Below are 16,568 nucleotides of genomic sequence, written 5' to 3' on the forward strand. Positions count from 1 at the left end.
GTCAAAAAGTAAATTCCAACCTCTCTGGTTTTGAATTCTCGTTTCAACAAGTCATGGGCGTGCCAGCATTTCAAGCTTGAATACAGATTTAATCCTTAGCTTGATCCTGAGTAAAACCAAAGTCGTGGGCAAGAATTGTATAAAGAAAAGTAAATTTGAATTTTAACGGAGTCAACAGCAGAGTGATTTGCCGATTTTTAGCCGTTGTTTTTTCAATGTAAATCTGTATAAAATTGTAAAATTGTGTTCTGGGATCAATAAATCCAGTTCCGAGTTCAACTCAGTTCAGAGGCATCGGAATCTCTTTACATTCAGCGTCAATATCAGACCAGTTTCTGTTGAATTAAAGGTTAATAGGGATTGAAGTTGATTATTACCATGATTGCTTAACAAAACACATTTTTATGTGAAACATAATTTTTTAAACTAACTATATATGCTGTATTTTGAAGACATTATCGAGCCACACAAGATCAGAAACATTTTAGAATGAAAACTTCTAACATTTAGTTGGCATTGATATGCAATGTTTAAAGAAGTTAATGTTATCTCATTATATTTTCCATTTTGGTTACAACTGGGTGCTGTAAATGAATCCCCATTGCTTGAATAGACACCGTTTGCAGAGTGGCATGTTGCATGTGTCCTTGGATAGTTTTGGAGTTGCTAGTTAGCTATTTAATTTTAATATGATTCCATTAGCATATAGATTTCTAAATAAACATGATGTGAAAAAAATTACAGCTGTACTAATTCAAAAAGAAGAACAATCTCAAACGATTCGAAATTAGTCCATTATATATCTTACCGTTTATCGAATGACTTTATATTTTTGCACTGGATTGAGAAGCAGTTATTTCAATAAAGCTTTCTTTATCATATCGCTTGAAATTTTTGTAACGTAACATAACTTAAAGAACAAATCAACAATCTTATCGCTCTTATCAACATAAAAAAAGACATCTATTCTCGATCAATTTTATTTTCAAACTTTCGTTTTTTTTTCCATTGTAATCTACCATATGCAATGTTCTTTAAAGAAGAGAAAACAGGATATCAATGGAATAGATATATTTTTATTTTAAGTCTCTTGACGAGACTATAGCGCTGCTGGTTTACTTATAACAAAGGAAGACAAAAGTAGCACTTGGATTGAAAGTATCCAACAGCAATAAAAAGAATAATGATCCTTGGTTTCTGTTTTGGCAATATTTATTGCTATCAAACTCAAACTGTAGGAGAAATAAGGTTTTGAATGTATTTTACAGAAATTTCTATTTTAAGTAACCATGGCAACATTGTTGGTCGAAATCCAAAACTGATAAAGAGAATTATGTATCTTAGTGTAGTCTACTTGTGATTCGTGTTATATTGAAATCAAACCAAAACAGAAGGAGGAGCATTTTGAAAAAAAAAAATGTTTACAGTTAAACAGACGGACGACAGACACCTAACTGTCGCGTAAGCTCTTCTGGTCTCTGCTCAGATAGAGCTAAAAATGAACAAATTAGGAAAAACAAGTCCAGATCTAAATGACCAGCAATTTAAGCATACAAACTTTTAAAATTGCTAAACGAACTTGAGTCAAGTTTTAGGGACACAAATTCATTGAATATCAACACATTTTGTAGGAAAACCATTGAAAGAAAGATTATAGCGATGCAAAATAAAATACTAATTGTGTCACAAGATCCTAAGTATTAAATAGCAATTATATCCTTTTAAAGATTTCAGTCAAAATGGCTCATAAAATGATTGCTATCACTTGGTGTGAGATTTCATGCATGCAGCTATTTTATTTTTAATGACATAATATGTTTACCGAAATGTATTATAATGATTGTCATTAGATTATTTAATCTGTCGGTGCCAAATATATTGTTTAAAGGAGACGTTCATTATTGTTGTATGTTTATTATTGCCTTGTATTGTTACCACACCTGAAAGTTTAAACATGAAGAATGCGGAAGTACAGTGTAGTAGTTTTTAATTGTCATTGCATGCCTAATTCACAGAGACTGGAATTAATATAAACTGCAATGTATTTGTAGGAAAGCGTTTTGAGCTCATTACAAAAATGTATTATAACACAAAACTTTCGAGAACAAGCGTGTAACTCAGGCCCGTAGTCCCCCTTTTTTTCTGAGAATAGCCTTGTATTGTAGTTTTGATATGGATGTTTCTCCATCTACTCCACTTATTGTTAAATCCTCCATTTGAAAAAAAAAAAAAACGTTGCTTTGGGCCTGTGACTTTCGCCTTGTATGTAACGCCAATGCTGGTTTTGCCTTTAAATCCAATAAACACACAACTTTGCATAAGAGTGAATTAAAAAAATGACCACACGCATATTTAGCAACCTGCACTAAAAATACAGGCCATGGGAATAAATTTCTATGTCTCAGCTTATGTCTTTAGAGTGTCTAAATACCTGCCATATATATCATTGATATCTCAATTCACAAAAAAGTTATGCCCAAAAATGATGCTAAAAATGTCAGGAGTGCAACACCTTTTTGTGACATTTTGAAAATTCAATATTTTTTTTAAAGATCTGTGAAATAAATAATAATGGTTTATGTTGGAAATGTAGACTGTAGCAACTTTTGTTTGACCAAGTTGTGGTCATAGTTAATGTTAAAAAAATGTTATACCATGTCAGGAGTGCAACAGAAAAAAGTGTAGTGTTGCCAAAAAACATCGATTTTAAAAATCTTAAAGAAAATTAAGTCAAAAAAGAATTTTCAAAGTGGAAAACAATAACTGATACACAACTTAAAACTTAAAAATGTTATATAAATCACAAGCAGCATTAATGAGAGTCAAGTATCTGTGCATACCCAACAATGTCAGGAGTGCAACATTTGATGTTTTTCTTCCCAGCATGAAACAAACTTTTATCAGTATATAATTCTCTGGTTTTAATTTTGGAAAGTAAAGACACAAAGAACATTTTTACCAAATAGATTTATCAATTACAGGGTCTGTCTGTGTTTCAGATCTATATTACTATGGTCCGGAGTGCAACACTTTTTTTTTAAAGATTCAAGTTATATGATGAAAAAGCTTCTATCTATGCTAAGAAATATTCTTTAATAATGATCTATTTGAATAATTTAGTTTTAAATTATCGACAGTTTTACAATAAAGACCATTCTCTTTTTCAATTTTATCAATTCCAATGTGTTTTTATTTTTTCTTTCATTTTTTAATGAATGTAAAAAAAAATAAATAAATAAATAAACACACTGAAAAATTGTTGAAATTCAAGTAATTCCACCTCAACTTCACTGAAACAACAGAACAAGTTCTGATGTAATTTTCGCTTCAAAATTCTACTTTAAAAACGCCCATGCTCTTGGTCAGGAGTGCAACAAATATGTTAGAATTATTGCTGATCAAATATGAAAAAATATAAAGAAAAAAAATAATGAGTAAAATGTTTTTGGTTGATCTCAGTTGCTCATAGTGTTTGTCCTGTAAAGGAAAATATACTATAAAATATATTTTATCTTCTTAATATATATATTTTAGCTATAGTTTTTTGACATAAATAGGGAATAATTCAAGATATAAAGCCAAGTTTAAATACTTTCATGTGTTTTAATTATGAAGTATTTGGCTATAAATATTGCACAACTTCGTTACCACTTGATGTTGCTAACACTTTATGATTTTTTGTGCAACAAAACTGTTTTATAATTATCAATGATCTTCATCTATCCTCTCTAAAAAACAAAATTGAAAAAAAATGTTTGATACTATTTGATGTTCAAAACATTATGTCTATCAACTAATTAAAGACACTTTACAGTCAATTTAGAGAAACGTTTTCATCACTTAACACATATTTTTAAATGCAATGTACTAGTATATATATTTCGCATTGCAAATAATCATGTTTTGAAGTCTTGAAAATAGGAAAAACTTGTCTTAAATATAAAAACTATCATTTACAAACAAAGAATGGGTTATTGTGTGTTATAATTTTTAAAACTGTGTGAAATAAAATACACATCAAATGTCGGGAGTGCAACACAATAATGTAAAATAGGATCACTTCTAATTCTAGTATTTTTTGTAAGAAAACTTGTATATCAAAATTCTTTTTTGGCTTAGATTTAAAGAATTGACTTAAATGGACAAAAAGTGATTTTGTGGGAATTTTATTTCACATTAAAACTTTTCAAACCAGAATTGAAAAAATAATGTAAAATAACAATCAAAAAGCCATTCAAGAAACTTAATCAAGGTTTAGATCTAATCAATTATATCTCTGATACCATTTTGAAGTATTAAAAAAACTATCAATTCTTTTGATTATGTATTTTAGAAAGTCTTTTAGGTTGTAGTGGTATTTTCTTTTTTCAAATAAAGTTTTACTAATAAAAATTCTGAAACTTTTTTATCCAGTTGTCTATTCTATTGCAACTTCAGGAGTTTTGACTAAAATGTCATTTTAAGAAAATTAGTTATAAACAATTTGCCATATCATTGTAGGTAATCTTAAAAAAGACTAAAAAGATGAAATATTTCTGCTTGCATTAACAAGCCCCAAGGGAACCTTTTCAGATGATTCATTACAGCTAATTACGAGTATGATTTATATTAGCATAAGATTATGCTATTTACTGATGCGGTATTGATTGATTTAATCGTAAAAATAGGGCCGGGTAATATAATGTGAATGTTTTGCAATTTAAACGAAATTTTACGCTTATTTGCGAAAATTTTGAGTTAAAACGCTAAAGTTATGTTTTATAAAGCGAAGATGTGCGTTTATTCGCGAAAATTTTGTCTTATATTCGAAATTTTTGGCCATAATATTTCTAACGGACCATTTTGAACGACAACGTCAGAATCTTTAAACATAACTTTCTTAAAGTTGAAATTCACCAAGAAATATACCATAAATGTTATAGTCTTGCTAGTAGAATTGGATGCATACAAACATTTACAGTTCCATGTGTTTAGATCTAGTCTATAAGGAATCCACGTTAGGTTTTGTCGTGGTGTATAATTATCAAACGAAATCTTTAAGGTTTATGTTTAAACCAAATGACATATAATATACCCTTAGAACCTTGAACAATTAAGCATTTTAAATGCACACTGCGCACGCAGTTAAATAATTGTAGTACCATTGAATCAAACATATTTTTGTCGGTTTACACCTTGGAATTAATTACTTCCTTTCACTGTATATGGATACCCGTCTTTTTTATTGATTGATTACCTGTATTCTTTGAATGATTTTTGAACTTCTGAATGCAATGTCATGGAATCATTTTATACTCAAATATTCATATAAAAATGGATGATAAATACCCTCTAAGAGAACTTTTCGGGAGTCACTTCGTGGAGAATACTTTTCACGGAAGGAATAACTCGCCAGTGTACCTGCATGAGACTGAAAGGTCGGCTAGCAATAATGAAAGTCATCACTTCCGGAATTCAGATGGACAAGACAGGTCTGATATCCGGCCTACCTCCTTCCTGTCTAAGGTACTGGACGGAACGATAGCACTGGAAGCAAGACGATGGCTGGTATGATCTAAGAGTCTGTCTTACAGTAGTAGTTTGTCCTGGAATTTACAATTTCGTAACATCATGTCTAGGCCTACACTGTTTATTTCTACGTTCAGCTTTATCGTCTATATATGTATGCACGTGCATATACATGTAGCAGCAGATAGTTAATCAGATGGTATATGTATGAGAATAAAAACAATATATCAAGTTTTGAGCATATCGTAAAAAAAATCTCGGAATTTTAATTTTTATGGTATACTTCATACTTTGAAACACAGATCATAGGGCCAACCGACATACCCTAATTGCTCTTAAATATGAATCAGAGACATAAAAATGAAAAAATTTCCATATATTGATGGTCGTAATTCCCAAAACGGATAAAATTGATTAATTTTCATTAAAGCAATTCAAAAGCTTGAGCAAAAACTTTTTCTTAAAAAAATAAATAAATGAAAACTTGTTTTTCAGTCATTTAAATCACCGATAACATCCCTTAAACAAAGCCATCATTCAGCTTTTGTTTCTTTTAGATATAATATGATCTTTAAGAAACAAAGGCTGAGAATTTTGCTTCTTGGTTGAATTAGGGAAATTAAGAATGAGGTGCTCATTTGATTTGGATTCGACAGGAATCTGCACCTGATAAATGAAAATTTAATTGATTCGACACACGACATGTTAGCATTCTATTGATATATTGGGCTCCTTTGATTAGGAGAGAACTATTTTAAACACTTTTTTTCTATAAATTTTTCATCTCTGTGTTATCTCTGCACGATTTTAAAAGGTTATTTTGCATTTTAACTCAAACGAGCAAACTTCGGTAAAAAAAAAAAGAAATGGAGAAAATACCCAGAGACCATGAGAAATGCAAAAAAGGAAAAAAAATCACATTATTTAAATGCGTTGCTTCATTGTTATTTTAATTAAAACCGTATTTAATTATTACTTTGCGACGATAGCAGAGTGGTTATATTGTCCTTTCCGACAGATTTAATTTTATCAAATAAACTCTGCAATATGACTATAAAAAGTCATATTGCAGAATTTATTTGATAAAATAAAATCTTTCAGAAAGGACAATATGTTAGCCTGTCCATGACGAAGAAGAATCACTAATTTCTGCTTCGATCTTCGCATGGAACAGTTTTTAAACAAACAAGTCGTTTGTCAGTTTGATTTTATTTATTGATTTATTGAAATTTAAAATAAAGTTAACATTTGATTGTGCTGCACCGAAAGCGAAAGTATTACTTCCTACCCACTGAAATTTTAAAACATTTGCATTTAACTATACACTGTTATCTTATAGCTGCTAACTAATTATATGAAGTGGTACTGATATGTTTTAACTGTCAAGTTAAGCAGACTTTTTCTTTTTTGACAAGATATATCAATGTAATGGAACATTTTGTTAACCTATGTGCGTAACTTTGGTAAAGTCTGTCCAACTATTTTCCATCGACCAAGTTGTTTGTTGTTTTTATGTTGTTTAACATCTCTCTCGAGAATTTTTCACTCATATGGAGACGCCACCACTTGCTGGTGGAGAGCTGCGAATTTTGTCCTATGCTCGGCACTTACGGCCATTGAGCAGTGAGGGATCTTTTTCGTGCCAGCATCTACTACGACACGGGACCTCGGTTTATACATGTACGGTCTCATCCGAAGGACCGGTCTCCACGTCCCACAGTGGGATTCGAACCCGCGACGTAAGGATCAACTCCTTACTTCGCGACTCTAGAGCAGACGCTCTAATCACTGCGCCACGCGGGCGACCCATCGACCAAGTGCTTGACTGTATATCTAAATTATAAATGATTCGTTTACGAATCCTGTAGATTACACGACAGATACGCTCATCTCATTTGAAATACTAATTTGATGAAAATGCAATTACAATAGTTTCCCTTATAAACAGGCACATCAGCTCAGAGCAAACTATCCCGATGATACATCACCTCCCGCAGAACCCGATCCAGTACAAGACTACGACACAAGCCTGTTGAAAAGTAAAGATTGTCATACTATTCTATTTATCATCCTTGGAGTTATACTGGTTGCTGTCGCTGGCGGGGGTGTGATGGTCTATGTTGGTCTATTATCACCATTCACAGAAGGTAATGGAGTTAAGAAAACGTTTTTTATTGTCTAGTAACAATAGTTTAGCTCTCCTGAACCAAAGGCTCAAGTGAACTTTTCTGATCAAAATGTGTAAAGCATTCGTCGTTCTGTCCGTCTTAATTTCTGTTTGTCGTGTTGATCCTCGTGAGTAAGCTTCACATTTTCATATTCTCCAGTACCACATCGACGCAAGCCACGGGTTTTGTGTCCATCCTATTAGTGGGAATAGAATGGACACAAAACATGTGGCTTGCGATGATGCCAGTACCTTTGAGTAAATTTTGTCCAAAGCCACAATGGTTAAAAGGAATTCAGATTTACACATTTGGAGGGCTACACCTTTTATTAAGATATATGGAAATTAATGTGGGGTCATCTAAAATCTCAGAAACCACTGTACCGGAAAAACAAAACATTTGCAAAAGCTTCTTTATTGAGTTCTTCAAATTATGGTCTAAGGGATTTTCCAAAGAATGTATGGGAATTAAGTAAAATCTTCTCAAGAACAAAAGGGCATGAAACAGTAAATTATATAAATCTAAAATCATATCCATGATTTCATTTGAATTCATGGCCCTCACATTATGGGTCTAGGGTGGAGCCACAATAAAAAAAAATTTTAGCATATAGATAGGGGACATTTCTTTTGAAGAAGCACAACAGAACAACAATAAGTCATACTGATACATGTATGTTAACATCCACATGTAGTCGTCAAATTTGTTCAAATCATGGCAACCATGGCTTAAGTGGGACTGCAATAAGATGTCAAAGTTTGACATAGAAATAAATAGGGAAAATTTAGTGTAGTCATTTTTGAAGAACAACAGAACCACAGTTAATCAAAATACTATGCAAGCATCTACATTCAGTGTAGCATTAGGTTTGTTCAAATTGAATCTTCTGAGGGTAGAAGGAGGTCACAAAGGAGGGTCAGAGTTTTACATAAGGATTAAAAGAGGAAATTCATCAAAATTCATCTGAAAAACAACGGGGCCACATTAATTTTCTTAATGAAAAAATACCCCTCCAAACACACACATACCCTGACACCCACCCACACACAAAACAACAACAGCAACAACAACCAATACCAAAACACTTGAAGATTTTTTTCTTATTGATATACATCATCTTCTTATAGCGTTGATTCAAGATTGGTAAGTTATAGTCTCCTAGACAAGAATTCAGTGGAGATAAAAGTTTGACTTGAAATTAAACAGGAAAAAATCTTTGAAGTCTTCTTAAGCAGGGACAACATGACTCGGGTGAGCCTTGTGGCCCATTGATCTCTTGATTGTAGATAATTGTGATCAGTCTCCTCCAAGGTTTGGAAATGACTGTGAATTTAGATGTCACTGCTCTAACCTAAGTGAGGTTTGTAATAAACTCACAGGAAGTTGTCAGAGTGGGTGCACTGATGGGTGGCGAGGAAATGGTTGCCAAATAAGTAAGTCATGTGACAAAATTGAACATGAACATGTGTGATGTACTAGATATAGTGCAAAAATTGAACATGTGTGGTGCTATGAAAACAATATAAATTTATATTTTTAAGTGGATACTTTCAGTTACCTCTACATTTGATAAGTCAACCATTCACGCAAATTTGTCCTCCCAAGAGTTAGTTCAATGCACCATTCATAAACTTTGGTACAACTGGAGCAGTATTTATCTCACTTTCTATAACGGAACTGAGACTACAACTCTAATAAAGGTGGCACAAAACGGCGATATATCGATATCAGACCTCAGACTTAATGCTACATTGAGCAGAGCACCTGGACTTGAGGCAGATAATGTAACCTTTATCTTCGACATAGGAGAGGATGACTGTGATTTGGCGGGAATTTATGAATGTCGATTTGATATGGTGGATGATTTCACTGCCTCCTACGCAAACTTGACCATGTCTGTACAAGGTATCATAATTTAAGATAATTTTTTTTATTCATTGAAATTATCGATGTGAAAAATTAATGAAAATGACTATTTTCTCCCCAAACTTAAAATTACCCCAATGAGCAGAAATGCACGTATACAGCTTTATAAAAGATTATATTTTTATCATACAGGTATCTCTTTCGGCCTTCAGATATCAACAAAAAATGAGTACTACAACGGTTCTACGGAATACATCAACTGCAGTTTACAATTATCGAGTCCTTCTTCAAACATTCTACTTACCTTCACTGATAAGGACAATACTACTCTGAATTCATCTTCAGTACAGGTTCATCAAGTAATCGGAAATCCTATGTCAAAATGCACTAACATGACAACTTTTGTTTTTGAAATAAACGCCACACATGAGATGAACCAATCAACAGCTAAATGTTCTTTGAGGGATTCAAGTGGAAAAATTCTAGAATCGAACGGATCCATAATTAATATTGTCTCAAGATTTGTTTCTGGTAAGTCCATATGAGAAGTTTTCGTTTTATACAATTATGTCTTTTATGAAGTCTGACTTTGGAAAATAAAGAGAGAGTTTCTTTGTAACTTTTCGTTTTTTCAGCTTATTCAAAAGAAGCGTCCAAAGTTTTAAACAAAAAAGTAATATTAATCCACTTAATTTAATTTTCAGCATATTCCACGATGATTTCCGCCTCTAATGTGGTAAGACCTCAATCAACTTTTGATGTCTTCTGTTACGTACATCTTGTTAACACTGACTGGGATGACATAACCTTAATACGCTATACAAATCAATCCGAAGAACTCGTTAAAATTTTCAAGAATGGTTCGATGATTTACAAGGACAACAGAATTAGTGCTGTTTACGAAGATGGAAGTACTCTTGTTAATGTGACGTTTTCTTTTAACCTCACTAAAGATTCTGATCAGTGTTCATTAACTGCCGTTTACGGATGTGAATTTCAAACTTCTGAAAGAAATTTAGAATCAGTATCCTTCTCCAATACATCTGTCACTGTTGTAGGTAAGTAGCTGGGTATTAGTAGAGACAGTGTTTCTCAAAAAGCAAATAAAGTCGTTTAAATTTAATAAAATTATACAGAGTATATTTTTAAGAAAAAACAAATATCACTAGACATTCTTCAAACACTAACTTTGATGCATTCCTTGAAATTGAAAAGCTTTAAATCAAAGTTTGTTTGATTCTTGCATATTCAAAGTACTTAAATCTCCTATATTTTAATTCTAAAAATTATTCTTAGAGAGCATCATCTGTAAAGATAAAAGAGCTAGTAATTGTCTATGTTGTCGACTGTTTTTGTTTAAAGGTTTGCCATCTGATGTTGAGATACACTTTGAACCATTGTATCAGTATGGAGATGAAGACTTTATAAATTGTTCAGCAAAAATGTCCACAATGTCATCCAAGCTATTGCTGGAGGTTTGCTTGGACGGTTCAGAGTTCGTTCCTTTTGAGAATCATACAAGACAAAGCCAGTCTCTTCTAGAAAGAACATATGTAAACGATAATTGTACCCAGGAAACGCATTTGATAACCACTACTGCTTTCAATGACAACATGAATGTATCTCTAAGATGCAGAGCCACTGACGCCTTGCTAAACATCACAGAGGCTACTAACTGTTCTAAACCCAACATCTCTACACCCACAGGTTAGTTTACATGACAAACCTCTTAAAATAGTTATATACACATGTATTTATTATACTAAAGATACTCGTATTGATAGACAAGTATTTTAAACACGCATTTTAACGGTTTAAAACTTCTTGAGCTCTTACTGTTTGTCATTCGTTCTCCTTCAGTTGGGGAATAAAGCTGGATTACCATATTCTCATATAATTAAATAAATACGAACCTTTGCAATATACAACCGTTAGCTCTTTTATACATACACTGTATATATATATGCATATGCGACGATGTTTTCCAATTGCACATTACCTGACATTTCAGTTGTATTTTGTAACTTTGATGTATATTTTTTAAACATTTTGTTATCAAATCTGTAACTTTTATAAATGTAGGTTTTTCAGTTTATTCATGCCTTTAGGCATTCTTTGTAGTTCAAGTTTTAATAGAACCAAGGAATCAAGTGGTGAAATTTGGAACAACAGTAGAAATATTTTGCTTTGCTAACGTAAGCAGCTTCGAATGGTCGGTCATTCATCTGAATTTTACAAATTCATCATTTTCACAAAGAATGGTTTCTACTTTTCCTAATGGAAAGACAACTCTATATGAGAAAATGATCAACACAACAACTCTTTTCCTTAGTTTTGGGAAAGTTAACATTACTTATCTCTTGAACATCGAGGAATGGATGGTCTGTTCCCTAGATGTAGAGTTCTCGTGCAGTATTGAATTACCAGACAGCAATATAAAAACTGTGAATGGAAACGGAACACTTAAAGTCATTGGTCAGTAAACAATTTTCATTGGTTTAGTATAATAACTTATGCCGTAATTGTTTTGCACCAAATGAATTTTCTTTCTCATTTAGGTGAACCTTCTATAATGGAATTCAAGCTTCAGGAACAGTATAAAAGCAGTTCAAACCACACTTTCAGCTGTGAAGCGAATTTTTATGACAATTCGACCACGAGTTTAGAAATACAGATTTGCGCAAACAATTCTTATGTAAACATCCTCAATGAGCCCGCTTTTCTTGTTAACAGCTCATTTGACAATTTCTTGCCAAGCGTTTGTATGCGACAAAAGGCCGTTTCATATTCTTTTGACTTCAGAAATGTCACAAACGGAACCCTGTTGAGATGCTATGCCGAAGATTTAGATTTAAAGATCAATACAACAACAGAATGTAAACCTCTGATACTGAAACCTGATGTTTCAGGTAGGATTATGACTATACAGAAAATTATTTTTTCACTGCTTTTAACTAAAATTTCATATAAAAAAGTTATTCTGTTTTAATATAAATATCTGTTAAATTAACCATTAGACTACAGAAGTACATGTATAATACTCGTGTGAATAGGTGAAATCAAAAGTAACAATTATCATAAATGCTTTTACACAGTGGTAGCAGAAATGACACCAACTCTGCTTTTTGCTAAATTGGATACCATGCCAGAAATGATTTGTTTCATACGTACCATGGGATATGCCTGGACAACTGTTGAAATTACGGGGCAAAACAACACTGCATCCAGTGTGGTTTTAATTGTTTACAATGACAGCAGAATAGAATCTATGGACTCAAGAGTGAATGGAACCGTTGTTATTGGAGATGATTATGTGAATGTCACGGTCATCTTAGATACCCACCAAGGATCAGATTTATGCGAGTGGAATAAATACTTTTCTTGCGACATAAAATCTATGGATCCAACAATTCAAACAACAGAGGCCAACAGTTCACTAATTATAGAAGGTAAATTCTGATTTCATTTTGAAATATTTACATTTGCTGTGTTTTTCTACTAAGCCAACTGTGAAATTGATTTGAAAGCCACTTTTGTGTATACTCACGCGTAGAAATATAAACGGAGAAACTCGCGCTAAAGTGACGTCACAATGAGGCTACAGAGACCTTACTAAAAATATGTCGATAGCGAGGAATTCAAACATTGAGTATATTTTTGGTGCATTTAAGCATGTAAAATGTAAATATAAGGAATGTTTTTAAGTTTAGTGTGAATTATTGGTGTGTAAATCACAAAGACTTGCACGTAGGCATATTTTTCATGAAGCGCAAGCGCGATTCATGAAATATGCCTTCGTGACAAGTCTGTGTAATTTACACGTACACCAATAACTCACACAAAACTTAAAAACATTCCTTAAATATAAATCTAACGAGAAGAAAACAATTATGCAAACATTAGTCATCTTTATGTAGGTTCATTGTCCATAAGCTTCAATATAATAGTTTATGTATATGGTACATGTAATAAGTCAATTTCTTTTAAAATTTGGAACTTTAAAAGGATAGTTTTCTGTTAAGCTATAAATCTCAATGAATTTCTTTATGACCTTTTGCAAATGATAAAGAAAAAGTGTTATAAATTGCGAAATATTAATTTTATATCCACTGTGCAACCTGTCCGCATATTACAATAGTACATACCTTTAATGGTAATACTGGTGTAGATATTTTGTCAATGAATTTACGATGAATTAAAACCCTATAGAAGCAAATATTTTCCAGTAATAAATTATTATGACATAGCTTTAGCTATATATGCTCACACTATATTTTTCATATTTTGCTAGGTCCTTTGTCTTCTATTGACATATCTGTCGAAAATCTTTACGTTAGTGGGTCCAATTCTACCATCAATTGTACTGCTTACGTAGGGAATAATACGGAAACAGAAGTAACTCTAGAAGATTGTCGAGAAGGGGACAAATACATGCCAATCAGAGAAGTAGCCAGAGATATTCTGAAATTAGATTACGATAGAGGGGTAAATTGCACAAATAAAATGATATATCGATATCACATACCCTTTCTGGACATTGGAAATGGATTGTCTGTCCGTTGTCATGGCAGGGATAATCTTTACAGTGAAAATGTTTCAACATCTTGTGAATCTATAAATGTCACAATGGGTAAGTGCTAATAAATTTGCTTTAAATACAAAGATATTCCATTTTCTTAATAAAAAATATTTATCCTTGTACTCTACACATTTTTGTAAATAGCAAATCTTATTTTGGGACATCCTTAACAATGATCATATTTTCATTTCTTAATTTTACAGCCCGTGCAACTTTGGATCCAAAAGTTCGCTATGGAAAATTCAACTCTACAGCTAGTTTTGAATGCAGAATTCCTCTGCTCGAGTCCTATTTTTCTGCATTCCAGTTTTTCAACGATTCGTCGTATCCACTTCTGTCAATTAATTCTGACAATAACTACACCATTCTACCACAGGATGATCGTATTTCTGCAGTATATACTAGCAATCAGTTTGATGAATACAGAACAGTGAATTTCACCTTTGATCTGAGACCTGGAGATGACATTTGCAACATAGGTGGTGTTTATCTCTGTAAAGTAAAGAGCTTTAACGAAAGTCTTCTTTTTCCTGAAGATGACGAAAGTCAATTGGTTATAGCAGGTAATTTTCATATCCAAATTATTCCGAATGTTAAATTAAACAACCATTAACCGAAGTTGACAAAGTTTACTTAAAAGGATATAGATATATTTTTTAGTTAGCTTCAATCTGTCAGTTCTTATGAAGGTAAACGTTTTGTACTGACACATGTATAATTATGAACCATTTTGTTTGATTGATCAACTTAAGTTGTATGATTAATCAATTATGATAATTATTATATTCAAAAGCTAATTTAAAATCCCCAAATGCTAGCGAATGGCGAATGGTGTTTCAGGCAATTCCCTTGAACTAAACACCGTGTAGTCAGTATTTCAAATGATAAATCACTTAATAATGAAATAAATGTCAGAGAATATGGATAACGAAATTTGATTGATTGAATGTATGCTGTTTTATGTCCAATTCGAAAATTGTTCACTCATATAGAGAAGTCACCATATACCGGTGAAGGGCTTCATATTTTGACCTTTACTTGGCACTCTGGGCCATTGAGCAATGAGGGATCTTTATCGTGCCAAAGTTAACGCCTTCCGTGACACAGGGCCTCGGTTTTTAAGTTTTCATTCGAAAGACCCGTAACTTTTAATTCAAAGTGCCGGGCGCTAGGCGAAGAAACAGTTGCTATCTATTTTTTTTTTTTATCGACTTAGGTCAGTCGAGGCCGGGGTTTGAACCCACGACCATTCCGATCACGGAGTGAGCGCTCTACCGACTGATCGAGCTACCGTTGCAGTTAACGAAAATTAAAGTTTAGAAAATGCTTAGATTTATCAACGTTCCAAGACGAGCAAGCTTTTTTTTAAATAATGAAAACTTTATGAATTATATGTCGAACAATCCTATACTAAATGAAAATTTCGAGAAAAAAAAATGAAATTGAAATTCCAAATGCAGAAGAATACCTTTCTTCGTCATTAACAGTAGTAATGAATACCCGGTAATTCTAACCCTTAATCTTGTAACATTTCAGCTCCTCCTTCAAATATAGTCATCGCAATTAAGGACAATTATTCTAAAGGTGCAATAAATGAGACCATCAACTGCACAGCGATTTTAAACCCTGATACAACAATATTAGCACTTGTGAAACTATCTGATGAAAGTTATGCGATGGTTCCAAAAAATATCACAAAAACTTCCATTGAACCTGCAAGGACTGAGGACTGTCGACATCTGGTTCGGGTGACGGTAACTACTACATTTGACCAATTTAATGCATCTACAGTGGCCTGCTTAGCAAAGGACAACGTATTTGGTGAATATTTTTCTGCCAATAAAACAATAACTATTGTTTAGAAGAATGATATGGGTATCATCTTGTGAGACTAAAGAAATCCATGTGATAATTAGTTTGATTTTTTTTTTGTTGCTCTAGATGCGTATGTATGCAATATGTAGTAGCATAATTGCCCAACACATTGTTTTCTTCATATCCACGAATGTTGATTTGGATTAAAAGGCAAATATACACGGGGAAAGTGAAAAAATTGTGCCGTTTTATAGGTTATTAATTGACATTCTTCAGTGAAGAATTTAGCTCCAGTCAGACACGGCAAATTTGCATTCATTTATTACATTGTTGAATGGAGGAAAAAATTAACATCGATATAAATTTATTGTTTTTGGATGAAACATATGGAGATAACGAACAGTATTCAAGCTCAAAAGTCCATTATACAATACAAAATAGGAGCAGAGCAAACACGGACCTCCAAACATCAGAGGTGGGATCAGGTGCCATGGAGGAGTGAGCATCCCCTGCCGACCGGTCACACCCGCCGTGTGCTCCTTGTCATGATCGGGAAATAACGGAAAAATCCGTCGACAATTCAGTGTGTAAATAATGGTCTAACAATTAGTATGAAAAACGTCAGTCAGCAT

The 16,568-nt window shown here is 32.8% G+C and overlaps 1 protein-coding gene across 1 annotated transcript; it reads left to right on the forward strand.

Annotated features, from left to right (window-relative positions):
• Positions 1-13,931: 13,931 nt before the first annotated feature.
• Positions 13,932-16,115, forward strand: LOC133181197 (uncharacterized). Its single transcript, XM_061315734.1, has 3 exons — positions 13,932-14,172; positions 14,325-14,684; positions 15,658-16,115. The coding sequence occupies exons 1-3, from the start codon at positions 13,974-13,976 to the stop codon at positions 15,981-15,983; spliced, it is 885 nt and encodes a 294-aa protein (XP_061171718.1). The 5' UTR covers positions 13,932-13,973; the 3' UTR covers positions 15,984-16,115.
• The last annotated feature ends 453 nt before the right edge of the window (positions 16,116-16,568 follow it).

The sequence above is a fragment of the Saccostrea echinata genome, unplaced genomic scaffold (assembly GCF_033153115.1).
Source record: "Saccostrea echinata isolate AGI-Se365-2 ecotype Australia unplaced genomic scaffold, CSIRO_AGI_Sech_v1 ptg000008l, whole genome shotgun sequence".
Classification (NCBI taxonomy): Eukaryota; Metazoa; Mollusca; class Bivalvia; order Ostreida; family Ostreidae; genus Saccostrea; species Saccostrea echinata.

Coding starts and splice junctions, on each gene's coding strand:
- LOC133181197 (XM_061315734.1), top strand. CDS start 13,974: ATGCCAATCAGAGAAGTAGCCAGAGATATTCTGAAATTAGATTACGAT. Junction 14,173..14,324: donor ATCTATAAATGTCACAATGG/GTAAGTGCTAAT, acceptor TTAATTTTACAG/CCCGTGCAACTTTGGATCCA. Junction 14,685..15,657: donor AAGTCAATTGGTTATAGCAG/GTAATTTTCATA, acceptor GTAACATTTCAG/CTCCTCCTTCAAATATAGTC.